The 18,801-nt window shown below is 61.2% G+C and overlaps 1 protein-coding gene across 2 annotated transcripts in view; it reads right to left on the bottom strand.

Annotated features, from left to right (window-relative positions):
- LRP1 (LDL receptor related protein 1) overlaps window positions 1-18,801 on the bottom strand; it is an 85,864-nt gene that overhangs the window by 51,245 nt on the left and 15,818 nt on the right. For both annotated transcript variants that reach the window (XM_064141508.1, XM_064141509.1), the window contains exons 2-6: window positions 17,480-17,602; window positions 13,371-13,508; window positions 11,834-11,953; window positions 11,016-11,144; window positions 10,164-10,427 (exon numbers count right to left, since the gene is read on the bottom strand). In XM_064141508.1, coding sequence (XP_063997578.1) covers window positions 10,164-10,427; window positions 11,016-11,144; window positions 11,834-11,953; window positions 13,371-13,508; window positions 17,480-17,602 — 774 coding nt within the window. The remainder of the gene's footprint in view (window positions 1-10,163; window positions 10,428-11,015; window positions 11,145-11,833; window positions 11,954-13,370; window positions 13,509-17,479; window positions 17,603-18,801) is intronic.

Genomic DNA, 18,801 nt, shown 5'->3' with positions numbered 1-18,801 from the left:
CCCCTCACCCTGCTGCCCCGGGGGTTGCCACCTCACCAGCCTTGCCCTGCTGCGCTGCAGCCATCTCCTGCCCCCGCAGCCAGGACACCTCCTGCTCGCCAGCAGGGACAAGTTCACCAACAAAGAGTCCCTCAGAGGCTGCACAGGGATCAGAGGGGAAAGGCACAAAGCAAACTCTGGGACCCCAGCTGAGCACCGGAGTGGGGGGGGTCCTGCTGCTCCTGGGAGGGGGAAGGTTCCTGCTCCTCCCGGGGGTCTCCCAGTCAGGCCCCCAGCTCATCCCGGGGCAGCAGAGTGCTGGGGGTGACGCAAGCTCCCCTCCCAGGCTGTATTTTTGCAGCTGGAAAGCATTACCCTGCTCAAAGGCTTTTGTTTTGCAGCTCTCTGCTCCTCTCCCAGCTCTCCACAGCCTCCCAGCCCCTCCCCGGGAACCACTTTGTGTTATTAATGATAATAATTATTATTTACCATCATTATTTTCCAGCTCTTTCTCGTAGCCTCAGCTAAACCTGGATTTCCTCCTGACCCTTCTCCAGGAGCTCATGGAGCAGATGCTTGTTTTGAACCCCTCCTGGCAACCTGCAGGGACCTCTCCCCCCCTCCTTGCCTTTGGGGGAGGGAAGGAGGGATGCAGCCTCTCTCCCCACCCCAATTCTGTGCCCCCCACCGAGGAGGGCAGTAGATGTTGAGGAGGAAGTTGTTCAGCATGAGAATGGTGAGAGCCTGGAATGGGTTGCTCAGGGAGGTGGTTGTGGACTCATTCCTGGAGGTGTTTAAGGCCAGGCTGGCTGAGGCTGTGGGCAGCCTGAGCTAGGGTAGAGGGTCCCTGCCCATGCCCATCCCTGGAGGGGTTTAAGGCCAGGCTGGATGAGGCTCTGTGCAGTCTGAGCTAGGGTAGGGTGTCCCTGCCCATTGCAGGGGGGTTGGAACTGTGGAACTGGATGATCTTTCTGGTCCCTCCCTGACTGATTCTATCATTCTCTATCCCACAGCCACCCATGAGCAACAAATTGCAGCAAGGACCCAGCCCAGGGACACCAGCAGGGACCAGTCCACGCCTGTGAACAACCCTCCTGAAAGGATGAAGCCAGGAGGTGGTGCCCACCCCCTCTCCTCCTGCCCACAGCTGCCAGCAGTGGGTAGGAGCTGGTTGGTGAGTCCACCCCCACCAGCTCCCACTCCACATCCTCCCCCGTGCTCAGCCAGGGCTGTGAGCAGTTGCAACACTCAGAGCTCATTGCCCAAGACTGATCTGTGGGCTGGAGTTTGAGGAACGAGCTGGGGGCACGAACAGGGAAGGTCAACTGGGAAGGCTCTTCCTGGAAGGAGCTGAGCAGGCTCAGCAGCTGGGGAGCCACAGCCACAGCCCCACTCAGAGCCACAGGGCAGGAGAATCACAGAATGGGTTGGGAAAGCTCTCCAGGACCATCCAGTCCAACACCAACCCAGCACCACCCTGGCACCAAACCATGGCTCCAGGTGCCATGGCCTCAGGTTTATGGAACACCTCCAGGGATGGGCACTTCACCACCTCCCTGGGCAGCCTGTGCCAGTCCCTGACCACCCCTGCAGGGCAGAAATTGTCTCTCATGGCCAAACCAAACCTCACCTGGATCAACTTGAGGCCATTTCCTCCCATTCTAGCCCTGGGTCCTTGGGAGAAGAGACCAACCTCACCTGGCTCCAGCTTCCCTGAAGGAGGCTGGTGTGAGGCTCAGCCTCCCCTTCTCAGGCTGAAGACCCCCAGCCCCCTCTGCTGCCCCTCACCAGTTCTCCTCTCAAGATCCTTCCCCAACTTTGTTGGCCTTCTCTGAACCTGCTCCAGCCCCTCAATGTCCTTCCTGCAGTGAGGGGCCCAGGGCTGACCCCAGGATTTGAGGCTGCCTTTGCCCATGGCCATCCTCACGGGGAGAGGGCAGAGGGAGCACCAAGAACTTCATCATCACAGCAGGTTGCTCAACAAGGGCAGGCTGGCAACCCCAGCAGAGCCTGGCAGCCACCCTGGCAGATGTTTCCTGGGCTCAGAGATCCTGACCAAGCTTTTGCTGCAGTTCCCACACGAAGCCATCTCTGTTCCCTTCTCCATGAGCTCAGCCAGAGACTGGGATCAGCTCCCAGGGGCAGCAGTGGAGTTCCTCATGCTGGGCAGTTTAAAGACCCAGCCTGACAGAGTGCTGGGCCAGCTCCTGTCACCTCCACTGCCACCTGCAAAGGTTGGGCCAGATGAGCCTTGGGGTCCCTCCCAGCCTGGCAATCTGGTCATAGATTCCTCAAATGGGTTGGGTTGGAAGGGACCTTGAAGACCCATCCAGTGCCAACCTCCTGCCATGGGAAGGACACCTCCACCAGCCCAGACTGCTCAAGGCCTTTGACTGCCATGGTCACCAGTGGAGGAGGCTGAAAATGCTTTGGGGCCAACAGCCCTGTGGCTAGCTGGAGAAGACTCTCAGGTGTCCTCTCCAGCCCAGGCTCTTCTGGCCCTGGGCTAAGACCCAGTGCAGCACTATCAGGGCATGCTAAGGGCCAGCAACAGTCCCAGCAGAAGGGTCCAGCCTCCACCCAAGGAGTTCTTGGCCTCATCTACTCTTCCAAACGTTTCCAGGCACTCTCAGCACTGACCTTCTCCCTCCCCAGCTCCAGCCTTATCCTGTGCTGGGATCATCTTGTCCCTGTCAAAGAGTCTCTTGACACCAAGGGGTCAGCAGCTCAAGGATCGTCCTGCCAGAGCTTCTCCCTGCCTCAGCCCCGAGGGCTGGAGCAGCCAACTCAGCCCTGAGCACGGCTGTGGGCTGCTGGGGAGGGAGCTGTGCTGAGCCAGCAGATAACTTCCCCCCCCCCCGGCGTGAATCAGTTGCTGTGCACTCTGCAAGCAGCTCAGTCGTGGCCTGAGCCCGGAGGAAGGAAACGGCTCCAGCCCTGCGCTGCTCGGCTGCGGGCAGCGATTTCGACACCGCCAGGGCAGCTGCCCCGGGGCTGCCCACGGCCAGCAGCAGCTCCCTGGGCTCCTGCTCAGCTCCACGTGGAAGAGCAACCACCGAGAGAGGCAAAGGTGCAGATTGCTCAGCAAACCGCAGGCTGCATCGGCTTAGACGGGGACCCCTGGAGGTCACACCTCGGCCAAGCCCCTGCAGCCCGCAGGGACATCCCCAACCAAAGCAGGTTGTTCAGAGCCCCAAACCTGACCTGGGATGGTGCCAGGGATGTGGGCAGGTAGCCCATGAAAGGACACCCACGGAGCCCTCAGCCCAAGCAGACAGCAGCCCACGCCAGGATGGGAGCAGAGAAGCCACTCTGAGAGCCAGCTCCTGGGCTGGCCGAGTGCTGAACCATCTCCTGCTGCTGGCAACCCATCCCCCCCCCCGAGCCAGAGCCCCAGGGGTTGGGGACAGGGGTGGGCCGTGTCCAAAGGGCCACCCAGCAGGATGCCCACAGGGCAGCAGGCACCAGAGAGCCAAGGCAGGGAGGCTGCTGCGGAAGGCTTCGGTTCCAAGCCGCCTCCAGCAGAGGGACGCAGGCTGCAGGCTCGCCAGGAATGTGGTCCCAAGGGCTCCACACATCCATCGGCTTCCTACTCTCCTTCTGGGAGGGAATGATCCCTTGGATAGGCTGACAGAATGCCATGATCTGCAGGCTCTTCCCCTGCCCCCCCCCGCGAGAACAAGCCAGGCTCTGTGCGCCCCAGCCCTGGATAAACACAGCTCCTGGGCTCCATCTGCCCTCCCCAGGACAGGCATAAAGGCAAACTCCAGCCCTCAGGGTGCTTGCCAGGGGAGGGCAGACAGACACCCTGCACTGTTCCAGGCTCTGACACAGCCCACCCCTGCTGCCCAGAACAGACCCCCCGCTCCCCTTGCCTGAGGAGTCACCACCTCGACCCTGCTCCCCAAGTGGGGACCACACAAAAACATTCTGGACTTTGAGGGTTCAGAGCCCTGGAGCAGGCTGCCCAGACTGGAGTCTCCTTCTCTGGGTGTTTCCAGAACCTACCTGGGCACTGTGGGCCCGGGCAAGATGCTGTGGGTGCCCTGCTGGATGGAGCAGGGGGGTTGGGCTGGGAGGGCTCCAGAAGTCCCTTCCAGCCCCACCACACCATGCATGTGGGGAGCTCAGTGAGCAGCAGGTAGAGCCCCCAGGATCACCTCAGTCTCATTCCCTCAAAGAAACTAGGCTAAGGAATAAATAAACTCTCCCCCTGCCCTCTCTGGAGCTGCTGAGCCTGGAGGAGGAGGAGGAAGAGGAGGAAGAGGAGGAAGAGGAGGAAGAGGAGGAAGAGGAGGAAGAGGAGGAAGAGGAGGAAGAGGAGGAGGAGGAGGAGGAGGAGGAGGAGGAGGAGGAGGTGGTGATGCTGGGTGGAAATTGGTGGCCCAGGCCAGGACAACTTGAGTGGATGCTGGGCAGGACCTCGTGGCCCCAACCCACACAGCCCCAGCACTGCCAGGGGGTACAACAGCACCCCCAAAGCCCACCCTGCTCTGTGGGGCAATGCCCAGCCCCATCCACCCCCAGGGAGAGGTGGATGGAAGATTCTGGAGCACCCCCACAGAGCCCTGGGCTGTCTGGAGCCCTCTGGCACCAGCCCCAGACACTGGAGCCTTGGCCAGCACCGGTAGGGAGCCAGAGAGGGGCAGCAGAGCCAACAAGGCTGGCACAGCCCTGAGACCCTCCAGCCCAGCACCACCATGGCCACGGGAGCCTGGGGAGAGCAGGAGCAGAGCTGGGTCTTGCTCCTCTGAGTGCCAGGGAGGGCAGCCAAGGGCTCGCTAATTACTGTGCCTAATGAGGCCACTCGGTGGGCAGCAACGCTCAGCACAAGGCTCTTGGGGTGAGAGGAGAGGGCCACAGGCTCCACAGGAACCCGGGGAGATGGCATCAGGATGGCTCTGGGCAGCAGGAGAGACCACAAAGGGAAAATGGGGGCAGGGTAGGTAGAGAGGATGCCAGCAGGGCTCAGCTGTGGGGCACCTGGCACCAGCATGGATCTGAGATCCACTGGCAACCCAAGCAGGCTCTGTGCACAGGAGCATCCCAACCTCTGCAGGCATTCTCCTCACCCCTCTGCCTCCAGCAGCCTGGCAATGAGCTCCCCCTCTGTGGGGGGGGACACCAGTGAGGACTTCTCTGTCCTGAGAAGAGGAGAAGCAAAGAAGACCTTTCCCTGCTCCATCAGGAGGGACCTCATTGCTCTCTACAACCACCTGAAGGGAGGCTGTAGCCAGGTGGGGTTGGTCTCTGCTGCCAGGCACCCAGGGACACAGCCTCAAGCTGTGCCAGGGCAGGTTCAGAATGGATGTTAGGAGGAAGTTGTTGGCATTGGAATGGGCTGCCCAGGGAGATGGTGGAGTGCCCATCCCTGGAGGTGTTTAAAAGGAGGCTGAGTGAGCACTTAGTGCCAGGGGTTAGTTAATTAGAGGGGTTAGGTGTTAGGTTGGACTGGGTGATCCCAGAGGCCTCTTCCAACCTGCTTCACTCTGTGATTCTGTGATCAGAGGCTTGCAGTGGCCACAAATCATAGAACCAAAGAATCAGGCAGGTTGGCAGAGAGCTCCAAGCTCATCCAGCCCAACCCAGCCCCCAGCCCTGTCCAACCAACCAGACCATGGCTCTCAGTGCCCCAGCCAGGCTTGGCACCAACACTTCCAGCCATGGGCACTGCACCACCTCCCTGGGCAGCCCATTCCAGTGCCAATCACTCTCTCTGACAACAACTTCCTAACAACATCCAGCCTGAGCCTGCCCTGGCACAGCTTCAGGCTGTGTCCCCTTGTTGGACAAACTGGGCTCAGGTTTGGGAGCAGCTGAGGGAGCTGGGAGTGCTCAGCCTGGAGAAGAGGAGCCTGAGGGGAGACCTCCTGGCTCTCTGCAGCTCCCCAAGAAGAGGCTGGAGCCAGGTGGGCTTGGGCTCTTCTGCCAAGGAACAAGGGACAGGACAGGGAGCACAGACTGCCCAGGGAGGTGCTGGAGCCCCCATGCCTGGAGGGGTTCATACCCCTGTGGCCATGGCACCTGAGGCTGTGGTTTGGTGGCCATGGTGGTGCTGGGTTGGTGTTGGCCTGGATGCTCTCAGAGGCCTTCTCCAACCCAAACCATTCTGTGGCTCTTGGGGCTTTTAAGTCCCTAAGCCCCAGGGATCAGCAAGGGCAGAGCAAAAGCCACCAGCAGCTAACTCCCAATCCTTTGGGTCTCCTGCCAAGGGACTTCATATCAGAGCCTCCTCCTGGCTGGGCTGAGACAGGCAAGAAGCACAAATTGGGTTTCCATGCCAAGGAAGGCAAGAAATGACCTTGGGCTGCTCTGCAGAGCTACAGCTCCTGGAATCTTTCTGTCCCCAAGCCCTCCGGCCCAGCTCTGCTTGCTGGCAAGGTCTGGGTCATTAGGAGTAACAGAGCTGAAGTGGAGTCAAGGAAAACAACCTCCAGACCAGCTGGGTGAGGAGGAAGCTGCCCAGGGAGGAATTTCAATCAGAGGCACAGAATGCCAGGCTGGAAGGGACCCCAAGGCTCATCTGCTGCAGCCTTCAGCACCAGGCAGATTGCTGCTGCTCAGGGTTGGTAACACAGCCAGGACCTGACCTCCTGAGATTCCAAAGCCCTTCCTGGGGGGGGGAGTTGTTTGCCCAAAGAAAAAGAGAGAAAACAACAAACCCTAACCCAAGGAATAATAAATCAAAGAGGCTGCAGCAGCCCTTCCCCAGCAGCCCCTCCCCAGCAGCCCTGGCTGTGTCCCACAGCACAGAGGACATTCCTAGGAGCCAGCTCTAACCCCTCCCCCAGCACCAGCCCAAATCCCCTGGGATGCTCAGACCTGCCCTGTGCTGGAAGGGAATCAAATCTCTGGCACCTGAGCTTTGGTGCTGTGACCTGGCACCAGTGGGTGCAGCACTGGCACCAAGGAGCTCTCAGCACAGAGACTGCACTGAGCCAAACCCTGGCACCGCAGGGCTGCAGAGCTCAGGGCTTGGCCCAGATGCCAGCCTAAGGCTGGGACACAGGCAGGGGACTGAGCTGGGTGGGCAGAGCTGGGGGAGAGCTACCCAAAGCCATCCCAGCCCTGGGCAGGACCTGCAGTGGACCCCCCAGCAGTGCCCAGGCTCAGCAGCGCAAGGCTTGGCAGCAGCTCCTGCTGGGCTCTGGGGTTTCTGCTGCGTTGTTTTGCTCTGGAATTCCTTGGAAGCTCAGCTCCAGACAAACGAGGACATTGTCTCAGGCACACGTGGAGGCTGGGATCTGACCGAGGAAACCCACGGGACCAGAGAGGCCTCGGAGGGCAGGGATCAGCCCCTGCAAGGTGGGTCCAGAGAGAAGGGCAACCCCCAGCAGGGGAGCTGAGCCCCGGGGGCTGGCTGGAAGGTGCCACTTCTGTGCCAGGCTGGATGAGGCTCTGGCCAGCCTGCCCTAGGGTAGGATGTCCCTGCCCGTGGCAGGGGAGTTGGAACCAGATGATCCTTGTGGTCCCTTCCAACCCTGACTGATTCTATGAGGGACCCCTGGGCACCTGCCAGCAGTGGCTGCAGCATCACCCCCAGGGCTGGGGGAGATCTCTTCCTCCAGCTCCTTTGTGCTGCACAGCATCCCAGCACCGTGGGCTTGAAAGGGACCTCTGGAGCTCACCCAGCCCGGCCCAAGGGATGGGCACTTTTCCTGTGCCCTGGGGCAAGGGCAGAGCCTTCCCCACCCGGGTCAGCTGAATTCCTCTCTTCCATCCTGAGCTGTCACAGCCCAGCAGGAGGCCAAGGCAGCTTCTCTTGCCTGGGCTTGCAGATGCCCTCCTCAGGAGCAGCCCTCTCCCCTTGGGCACGGCTCACAGCAGCCTCCTGCAGCCCAACCAAGCCCCCAGCAGCCAACAGTCTCTTCTGGCCAGGATGGGTGCTGCAGGTCCTGCACCAGCACCTCCCCACCACCTGCTCTGCCCAGGGTGGGCTTCCTGCAGCCACCCTAAACCCACAAGCCAGGTCACGACCCCTGGAGCTGCTGCATCCTCAGCCAGCAGAAGGCAACTCAGACAGCTCAGGACCCTCCCAGCATGGGCACCTGGCTGAGGAAGGACATCTTGGGCTGCCTGCTCAGAGAGGTGGTGGAGTCCCCATCCTTGGAGGTGTTCAAACCCCACTCAGCCATGGCACCTGGGGGCACGGTTTGGTGCCCATGGCGGTGCTGGCTCAGCAGCTGAACTCGATGGCCTCAGGGAACCTCTTCCAACCCAAACGATTCTGTGACTCTGTGATTCTGATTCAGGAACACCTCGAGACCTCCCAGCTGCACCCCAGCAGTTTCCCTTCCCCTGGCTCAACCACAGCCCATGCCTCACGTGCCCGCTGCCAGCCACCACCCTGCTGCCCTCCCAGCTCAGGAAGTTACAACACCAAAGGAGCTGGATGGGAAGAGCAGAGGCTGAGCTCCACACGGAGCTGCCCCACCAGGGAGCCACAGGGTGAGCAAACCCAGCCTGAGGAAGCCCTGGGCACTGCCATGCAATGAGCCAGCAATGGGCACTGGCAGCCCAAAGAGCCAAACGTGTCCTGGGCTGCAGCAGGAGCAAAGAGAGCAGCAGCACAGGGAGGGGATTCTGCCCCTCTGCTCTGCTCTGCTCAGACCCCACCTGCAGCATTGCCTCCTGCTCTGGGGCCCCAGCACATGAAGGATCTGGAGCTGCTGGACAGGGTCCAGAGGAGGCCACAAAGTGATCAGAGGCTGCAGAACCTCCCCTGTGGGGACAGGCTGGAAGAGCTGTGGCTGTGCAGCCTGGAGAAGAGAAGGCTCCAGGGAGACCTTAGAGCAGCCTTGCAGTGCCTGAAGGGGCTCCAGGAGAGCTGGGGAGGGACTTGGGTCAAGGGCTGGGAGTGCCAGGACAAGAGCCAAAGGCTTTGAGCTGGAAGAGGGGAGACAGATTGGAGAGGAGGAAGAAATTCTGGAGAGAGAGGCTGAGGAGACACTGGCACAGGTTACCCAGGGAGGTTGTGGCTGCTCCCTGCCTGGTGTCCCTACCCATGGCAGGATGTTGGCCTTGGATGGTCTTCAAGGTCCCTTCCAACCCAAACCACTCCCTGGATCTCTGAAGCTTTAGGAGAGGAGCAAGAGACCCAAACCTCCTCAAAGCAGGGTGGGGGGAGCAGAGCTGAGCCTAATTTCAGGCTGTGGCCTGCAGAGGGTGAGGCCTCTCCCTAAAAATAAACCTGCCCTAAAAATACCCAGAGCCAGCTCGAGTTCACCACACAGCCACCAGCCTGGGGCAAGCTGAAACCCCAGCAGGGAACTCTGCTCCCATTGTGGCTGCTGAGCTGGGACCAGCAAGGCCAAGCTGCAGCTGGAGCTGTAACCACCCTGGCACAAGGAAACCACCTCCTGCCCCTGGGCACTGCTGACTCACAGAGCTGCCCTGGGGTTTGCTGTCACCTCTTGGGGTGGGACCAGCTCCTGGCCTGGCCAAAGGGTGGAAAAAAAACACACAAGAGGAATCAGGGAAACCTTCACCCCTGAACCTGCTCCACAGGTGCCAGCCCTGCTCCTCCTCCTCCTCCTCATGAAAGAAACCACAGAACCTGCTGCAAATAGAAAGGAGGAAGGAGAAGCAGAGCCAGGACGCTGAACCCTCAGTGTCTGGACCCACAGAAAGTTGTCTCCTGCCCAGATACAGCCTGGTGACACTGCCACTGCTGGGGACACACCAGGGCTGGAAAGGAGATGGCAGCAAGAGTAGGAGCAAGATCCAGGTGGGGAGCAGGAGCAAGCTCCAGGGGGGAGCAGAAGCAAGCCCCAGGGGGGAGCAGGAGCAAGCCCCAGGGGGGAGCAGGAGCAAGCTCCAGGTGGGGAGCAGGAGCAAGCTCCAGGTGGGGAGCAGGAGCAAGTATAAGGGGGGAGCAGGAGCAAGCCCCAAGGGGGAGCAGAAGCAGCCTCGAGGTGGGGAGCAGGAGCAAGCTCCAGGTGGGGAGCAGGAGCAGCCCCAGGGGGGAGCAGGAGCAGCCTCAGCAGGGAACAGGAGCAAGCTCCAGGTGGGGAGCAGGAGTAGCCCCAGGTGGGAAGCAGGAGCAGCCCCAGGTGGGGAGCAGGAGCAGCCCCAGGTGGGGAGCAGGAGCAGCCCCAGGTGGGGAGCAGGAGCAGCCCCAGGTGGGGAGCAGGAGCAGCCCCAGGTGGGGAGCAGGAGCAGCCCTGGGGGGGAGCAGCACTCACGGTGCAGGCTGAGCGAGATGTTGATGGAGCGCTCCTCCACGAAGCCCTTCAGGTTGGGGATCCTGGCACACTTGAGCACGGTCTGGGAGGCACTGTCCCCCACGTGCACCCAGCACACTGTGTCCTCAGCGTAGTTGAAGTCCATGGCCGTGGTCTGCTTGGCACTGGTGGGGGTGATGTTGGGCACGGGGGCTCCGCTCAGGTAGGTGGCCAGGATGTTCTGGGAGTTGGCGATCAGCAGCACCGGGGGGCGGTCCACAGGCTCTGGGGGGAAGGGGTGCAGAGTGGTCAGGGCTGGGTGGCTGTGGCAGGGAGGTCATGGCTGTGGCAGGGAGGCTGTGGTAGGGAGGTCATGGCAGGGAAGCCATGGCAGGGTGGCTGTGGCAGAGAGGCTGTGGCAGAGAGGCTGTGGCTGTGGCAGGGTGGCTGTGGCAGGGAGGCTGTGGCAGGGAGGCTGTGGCAGGGAGGCTGTGGCAGGGAGGCTGTGGCAGGGAGGTCGTGGCCATGGCAGGGTGGCTGCGGCAGGGATGTCATGGCTATGGCAGAATGGCCATGGAAGGGAGGTCATGGCCATGGCAGGGTGGTCATGGCAGGGAGGCTGTGGCTGTGATAAGGTAGCCATAGCAGGGAGGCTGTGGCTGTGGCAGGGAGGCCATGGCAGGGCTCATGGCTGCACAGAGCCAGGCTGCAGCCCTGCTCCTCTGCTCCAGGGACAAGGCCACGATGTGCAGCCCGACACGGGCAGGGAGCTGGGAGCACAGAAGAGTCCTCAAGCAAGGGCAGCCTGAAGCAAGGAAGCAGGGCAGGAGGCCACGGTTGGCATGGAGGCTGTGGTCTCCCCGAGGCTCTCACCATTCTTGGCCTTGCAGGACCTGTTGTCTGGCTGCAGCAGGTAACCTTCCACGCAGCTGCAGGTGTAGGAGCCCTCCGAGTTGGTGCAGGTCTGGCTGCAGGTCCCATAGATGCTGCACTCATCGAAGTCTGAGAAGGAAAGCAACAGCCCCAGGCTTGGACCTGCCAACATCTCCTGAGCTCCCCTGAGAGGACACAGAACCTCCCTTCTCCCCGGGCAGGGCTGCAGGGCAGGATGTGACCCCCAAACTCTGGGAGGAATCCCTGCCTGAGGGATCCTGCACCTGCAGCAGCAGCCGAGGGACAGCTCCGGCCCCACGGAGGAGCCTTCCCCAGCCCTCATCATTCCCCAGCCCCCCCCTCCCCCGCTGCCAGCTCTGCTCCTCCAGCTGCAGCTCCCGAAGCTCCTGCTGATGGCTTCCTTCTGCCAGATGAAAGAGGAGTCCCCAGCGAGGACCTCTGGCCCCAGAGCTGCCTGCAGGAGCTGGCAGAGGTCTCTTGCAGCTCTGCTCAGGGCAAGGAAGGAGATGGAGCTGCTGCCACCTCACACTGCCAGCCACTGATCTCATCCTGCCTTGCTGACCCTCTCCTGCCTGGCAGCATCCTCTCCAGAGTCCCATCCCAGGAGATTCCCATCCCATGAGACTCCCATCCCACCCCAGACTCCCATCCCACCAGCCCCTCCATTCTCTCCCATAAGACCAAGGTCTGCTGAGTCCCAGTGCCCTGAGTTCAAGCCCCAAAACCACAGCAACAACCACAGCTGAGGAGCTGCCAGCGCCGTGCCCTGGTGCCAGCTGTGCTCAGCCCACACCAACCTCTGCAGCTCCTGCGGTCCTCTGCCAGCTGGAAGGAGTTGTTGCAGTAGCAGGCAGGTCCAGCCAGTGTGGGCACACAGTGGTGCTGGCAGCCCAGCGCCGTGCAGTTGGCCAATTGCTCTGTGGCACAAGAGGGGACAGGAGGTCACCAGGGGGTACTCAAAGCTGCAAGACTGTGCCAGGGTCTCCCCACCCTCGCTCTCAAGAATTTCTTCCTCAGCTCCACTCCAAACCTCCCTTCCCAAGCTTCCATCCACTCCCTCTTGTCCCACCACACAAACAGGCAACCAGCAGCATGGACCAAGGTGCCAACTTATCTCCTGAGGCCAAGCCTGAGGCAGAGGCAGGTTGGGGCTGGGCTCACAACCAGCTGCAAGGAAATGCCTCAGCAGGGTGGCACCATCAGCTCTGCCCGTGCCGGACCTTGGCATCTGACACAGGTTTGGGCTTATATCTCCAGCATGCCCAAACCTGTGAGCAGCAACCACGCACGACCTGCCCTCCCCTCGTGTGTGCTGGCCACGTGCTGTGAGAAACCAACCCCCACCTGGGGCAATGAGAACAATTAGCCAAATGTTAATTGCCAGCTGCAGAACCCACCCCGGGCTGCTCCTCCCCTGGCAGCTGGAGCTCAGCTCTGGAATGGGAAGGAGAGATGGATCCCATGGGACATGAAGTGCAAGGTCCTGCAGCTGAGATGGGACAAACTGGGCAGGAGAGCAGAGCTCAGAGAGCCCCAGCCCAGAGGTCAGCCCAGGACACGATTCTGAGCCACTAATCTGTGCCCAGCGAGCTGGCACAGGCTGCCCCGGGAGAGGCTTCCAGCAGGATTAGCAACAGGAGGGGGGCTCAAAGCTCCTGAAAATTAGGCACAAGCCCCTGCTGCTGTCTCTCATCTGCAGCAGTGCCCAGCCCCTGCCAGCCTGCAGAGCCTGGGCACAATGCAGCCATTCTCTGACCTGCAGGCTGGGGAGCAGGCACTGCAGCCGCGGGATAATCCCTGGATCCATGGCCCCGGGACAGGGCAGAGCAATGGGATCGGCCTGGAGCTGCCACACGAACCCAGCCTGGGGCTCACACCACCCAGAGAGGAACCAGGGGCAGCCAGGGGCATCTAGAGGCAGTCAGGCACAGCCAGAGGCAGCCAAGGGGCAAGTGGAGACCTTGTGGCAGCATCCCAGAACATCCTTGCTTGGAAGATGCCTTCAGGATCCTCTCAGCCCAATCTGCCTTCCAGCACTGTAAGGTCCCCACTGAGCCTTGTCCCTGAGCACCCAGCAGGCAGGACAGGGGCAGGGGCAGCACCACACAGGGCAGACCCCCAGACCACAGCCCCCTCCCAACCACCATCCACTGAGTCTCCATCCCTAGAAGGGTTTCAAAGCCTTGGAGATGTGATGCTGAGGGCCACATCTCCGTGCTGAGGGTGCTTGGCAGTGCCCTGGCAGTGCTGGGGTAAGAGTTGGACCTGATGAGCTGGAAGGGTCCTTTCCAGCCCCAATGGTTCCAGGGCCCTGCCCCCACCCCAGACACCCACCCCGGCAGTGTGAGCCCTCGTCGGAGCCGTCGAAGCAGTCGTGGAGGCCGTTGCAGAGCTTGCTCATGTGGATGCAGAGCTCCGTGCCCAGGCAGTTGTGCTCGTTGGGTTGGCATCGTGACACCTTGCTCTGGGGACCTGCAGGACAGAAGAAGGCAGAAGTGTCACAGAGGCACCACAGGAGGCTCCTGCAGCCCAGCATCTGCACGAGTCCCATCTGCCAGGGGGACTGTGTCTGGCTGTGCCTCAGCCCCTGGCAGGGCAGGCAGCTCCCAGCCCTGCTGGCATGGGGAGAGTGGCAAAAACAGCTCCTGAGCTCCCTGGGGACCTCCTGTCCTTCAGTGCAGGAGAGGCACCTGGGATGTCCTGAGAAGGGCACCCACAGCACATGGCAGGCTCTGGCCAGGCACAGTCCCAGAGGCAGCTCCACGGAGCAGGCAGCTCCAGCAAGGGTTCTGCTGTGGGAGGTTGGCCTGGATAAGCTCTCCTTGGAGAGAACCTTCCAGCACTGCATGTGCCAGCACAGCCTCCTCCACCCCAGCCTCCTCCTCCTCCAGCCCCCTTCCTGCCCCATCAAGGCCATGCTGGATGAGGCTAGCAGGAGGTGTCCCTGCCCACGGCAGGGCGTTGGAACTGGCTGATCTTTAAGGTCCCCTTCAACCCAACCCATTCCATGGTGCCATGGAGCCCAGGCCATGGCTTTCTCCTCTTTCCCAGCCCGGGACACCCATGAGATGATTCCTGGGCAAGCTTTTGTTGCAGAGGGAGGAGGCTGCAGAGCAACACTACAGAGGACAACAAAGGGTTCATGAAGGGTCAGCAATGCAGAGGCCAAAAGCATGGAGGGGCTGAGCCCCAGGGCAGAGCTGCTCAGGCAGAGCTGTTCTGCTGCATCCACTCCTGCCTTGCAAAGAGCCTGGACCAAGCCACTTATGGCAGGCAGGGCAGGATTTAACCTCCCAGCCACTGTTTGCTTTTGCCTGTGTTTGGCACAGTCTAAAGCAGCCAATTTATCACCTGGGACAAGGCCCTGGTACAGCCCAAGCAGCTGAACTGGGCAGGAATTTCTAACCTCTCCAAACCACCTGGGAAGCAGCAGGGAAAAGAAAAGAGAAGGGAAGAAGAAAAGCAAAAATCCTCCTCCTGCAAAGGCAGCCTGGAGGTGATTTGGCAGCAGCCCAAAAAGATGTGGATGTGGAGGAATGGGCAAAGGAGGAGCTGAGAGTAGGACCAGCAGCCAAGCACTGGCACAGCCTGGCCAGGATGGGTCTGCTGAGCCTTCCCAGCAGCAGGAGCAGAGCAAAAGCCTTGCAGGTCCTGCTCAAGGTGTGCCTGACCCTGAGCAAGGCCACGCTGGCAGCAGGACCAGAGAGACCTCCTGAACCCCAGGATGACAAACTGCAAACACCCAAGAAACTGAAGGCTGTGGACCTGCAGAGTGACCTCCAGTGAAGAAATGAGGAAGATCAGCTGGGAGCTCAACCACCCTGCCCAGGGACAGAGGCCCAGGCTGGCCAGGGCACCCAGCTGAGCTGGCAGAGCACCGGGCACGGAGCCAGCCAGGACACAGCGGCCAGATGCCAGCTGCAGCCCAGGCACAGCAAATCCAACCCGCAGAGCCCCTCACTGCCCTGCAACTCTGAGAGCAGGGAGGCTCCTGGCCAAGATTTTCCCCTCCCAGGAGTGAAAATTCGATTGACTGGGCAAGAACAGGGCAGGAGCCACTCGCGCAGACACGAGCAGGGAATTGAACCCTTCCTGTGCTCAGCTCAGTCGTGAGCAACGCCAGGAATGCTCCAAAGGATTCCCCGGGGAGGAGGAGCCCTGCAGGGGAGTCCTGGAACCAGAGCAGAGCCCGGGAAAGAAGGAGGCTGAGGGAGGAGATTCTGCCCCTCTGCTATGCTCTGCTCTGCTCAGACCCCACCTGCAGCATTGCCTCCAGCTCTGGGGCCCCAGCACAAGAAGGACCTGGAGCTGCTGGACAGGGTCCAGAGGAGGCCACAAAGTGATCAGAGGCTGCAGAACCTCCTCTGTGGGGACAGGCTGGAAAGGTTGGAGCTGTGCAGCCTGGAGAAGGCTCCAGGGAGACCTCAGAGCAGCCTTGCAGTGCCTGAAGGGGCAACAGGAGAGCTGGGGAGGGACTTGGGACAAGGGCTGGGAGTGCCAGGACAAGGGACAATGGCTTTGAGCTCAGCGAGGGGAGATTGAGACTGGAGATGAGAAGCTGCTGAATGAGAAGCCCAGTGCCAAAATGGTGAGAGAAAAGCTGGCCTAGAAACCCTGGAGATGCCAGGCTGGGAGTCCTGGCATGTGCTGACAGGTCAGGCTCTGGCTCAAGCAAGTCTGGGCAGGAGCAGGCAAGGAGCAGGCAGCAACCTCCAGCCCTACCCAAGCAGCCACCTCCAACTGTACCCACAAAGGCCAACATGGTCCTGTCTGAAGACCCCTTAGGTCCTCAAACCTCAGCAGTCACTTCTGAGGCACCAGAGGCAAAGAGCATGTCCAGAGCTGAGGGTCTGCAGTGGGGATGGACACTTTGGGCTCAACCAGTTGAGCCTTCACAGTGAAGAATGAGGAGGAAGAAGGAGAAGCATCAGAGGGCTTCGTTCTGCATCCACCTGTCGGGGTGGATGGGGTGGACTGAGCAGAGTCTGTCAGTCAGGACGGATTTCTTCCAGCCAGGGAAGGGCTTCCAAGTCCTCCTGCTGTAATTTTCCAGGGCTGCTGACTGCCTGGAGCCAGACAGCTGATCTCAGCCCCCCCCCACCCAGCCCCCTCACCCCTCCCACGGAGGGGTTGGTTGCATCATTTTGCCTTAAGAAATAAATAACCCTGGGGATGAACCAGAAATTGGCTTCAGAAGAGACCTTTCTGCCAAGCACAGTGAGAAGCAGGAGTCCAAGGGTGCTTGGACCAGAGGGCAAGATTTGATGGCCACTGGCCCCCTTCAGTGGGCAGGGGGAGACACTGGGATGCAGGAGAGGGAGATCCTCACTCCAGCACAGCTGGAGCCAAGCTCCAGTGCCAGCATGGCTCTGGCTCACTCCTCCCTGCAGCCATTGACCCAGCCCCAGCCCTTATGCCCCATCTCCAGCCCCTGTGGAGGTAAAAGGAGGTCAGCCAGGGAGGACGGACAGAGGGACAGGTGGGATGCCTGCCTGGGGTGGTGCTCATCCACCCTCTCCACCTCCTGAGATGCTGGAGCTGCTGGTACCAAAGAGGAGATGAGGTAGAGGTTGTGCAATGCCACCTGAGTGGGAGCTCACAAAGCTCAGCCAGGGCAAGTGGAGGGTCCTGACCCTGGGGGTGAAGAACCAGGGGCCAGACCCTGCTCAGTGGTGCCCAGGAACAGGACAAGGGCCAAGGGGCACAAACTGGAACCCAGGAGGTTACACCAGAGCAGGAGGAGAAACTTTGGAGCGAGGCTGATGGAGGCCTGGAGCAGGCTGCCCAGAGAGGTTCTGGAGTCTCCTTCTCTGGAGAGCTTCCAACCCTCCCTCTGGCTCCAGAGGTCCCTTCCAAACTCCACCATGCTGGGATTCTGGAGGGAGAGTGGATGGCAGCAAACCAATGGATGAGTGGGGGAAGAGGGGGAGGAAGAGAGGGGGAAGAGGAGAGGAAGAGTGGGGAAAGAGGGGGGGAAAGAGGGGGGGAAAGAGAGAAGAGGGGGGAAAGAGAGAAGAGGGGGGGAAAGAGAGAAGAGGGGGGAAAGAGAGAAGAGGGGGGGAAAGAGGGGGGAAAGAGAGAAGAGAGAAGAGGGGGGGGAAGAGAGAAGAGAGAAGAGGGGGGGAAAGAGAGAAGAGAGAAGAGGGGGGGAAAGAGAGAAGAGGAAGAGAAGTGGGGGAAGGGGAAGAGCAAGAGAAGAGGGGAGGAAGAGAGGGGGGAAAGGGAGTGGAACAGGGGGACGGTGGAGAGGAAGGCAGAGAGTAAGGAGAGGGGGAGAGGAGGGGGGGGAGATAGTGGGAGAAGGGGGAAGAAGGGAGGGAGATGGGGGGGAGAAGAGGGGGGAGAAGGGGTGAAGAGGGGAGGAAGAGAGGAGGAAGGAAAGGAAAGCTGATAGGGCAGGCAGGCAGGCAGGCAGGGCGGGCAGACTGGCAGGGCATACGCACAGATGTCGGAGGCCTCGTCGGAGCCGTCGGGGCAGTCCTTCTCGCCGTCGCAGCGCCAGCCCTTGGAGATGCAGGTGACCTGATCCCTGCAGGCAAACTGCTTGGGGCTGCAGGTCTTGGGCGCTGCAGAGAGAGAAGAGGAAGAGTAACCAGGATCGGTCCTGGAGCCCAGAGAGGGAAGCAAAGTCACTTCAGGACGGAACCGGGGCTGGGGGCGGCTGCCACCGGCTGGTCCGGGGACGAGAAGCGGAGGCTGGCAGCAGATCCATCAGCCCTGCCCCTGCGGAGGGGGAGAAGCTGCAATGGAAGCATCAATTACGCAGGGGAAGAGAACAGGACCTGAGGTCCTGGAAGCAGCAGCAGACCTTAAAGCCCATTTCACCGGCAGGAGTTTTGCTGCCGGCAGCCCGAGGCGGGCGGGGCCGGGCCGGGCCGGGGCTGTTTTGTTTTCTCTCTGTTCGACAGCAAAAGATAAAATAGGAAGGGGAAAAAAAAAGGCCAAAGGAGACCAAATCTCAGTCAGGTTGTTTAAACCGCAGCAGCAGGCAGGGGGACAGGAGAGGTGTAGAGGTCTGCACCCATTCCCTGCCTAGGAAATTGGGGGGTGGGAGGGTGTGAGGGTCAGCAGGGGGGGTGGCTGCAGCAGGGAGGGGGTCCCTGCACCCCCTGCCCAAAGCACAGGATGCAATGGGAGGGGTCTCGCTGCACCCCGCCCGGCACAGGCTGCTCGGGGGGGGGGGCACAGCTTTGATGGAGGAGCTGCCCCCAGCCCAGACCTGGCTCCTTCCCCCGTACGGCATCGGCTGGAGCCGGAGCAGCTCCACGGGGAGCTGGGAGCAGCCAAGATGGAGCTTGGACGGAGCAAAATGGATGAACCCTGCCTGGTCCCAGCACCTCACACACCTCCCTTCTGCGGGCAGGAGGTGGCCTGGGCACCAAGCCTGTGCCCATGCTCTGCCTGGGCACCAGCAGATCCCTGCCCCGGAGCCGGCTCGGTCCCTCCCGCAGCCCAGAGCTCCTCTGCCGCCTCCACCTCCCGGCACGGCGCAGCAGATGCAGGATCCACCAGGAAAACCACAGCGCAGAGCCACATTCCCTCGGGATTTCCTTCAGCCCCCAGGGCTCCAGAAGCCACAAAGTGACCTACAGCTGCGGCCAGCACCGCACCGACCGCAGCCAGCGCCCAGCACCCTGCCCGATGGGCCAAGTGGGCACCACCAGCCCCTGGCTGAGCTCAGCTGCTGGCTCGCAGCTGCCCGCTGAGGGCAGAGCTGCAAGAGAAGGACAAACTCCCAGAAAGTGGTTCCCAGCCCATGGGAAAA

The sequence above is a fragment of the Pogoniulus pusillus genome, unplaced genomic scaffold (assembly GCF_015220805.1).
Source record: "Pogoniulus pusillus isolate bPogPus1 unplaced genomic scaffold, bPogPus1.pri scaffold_58_arrow_ctg1, whole genome shotgun sequence".
In the NCBI taxonomy this organism is placed as follows: Eukaryota; Metazoa; Chordata; class Aves; order Piciformes; family Lybiidae; genus Pogoniulus; species Pogoniulus pusillus.
This window is presented reverse-complemented; position numbering and strand designations above follow the sequence as displayed.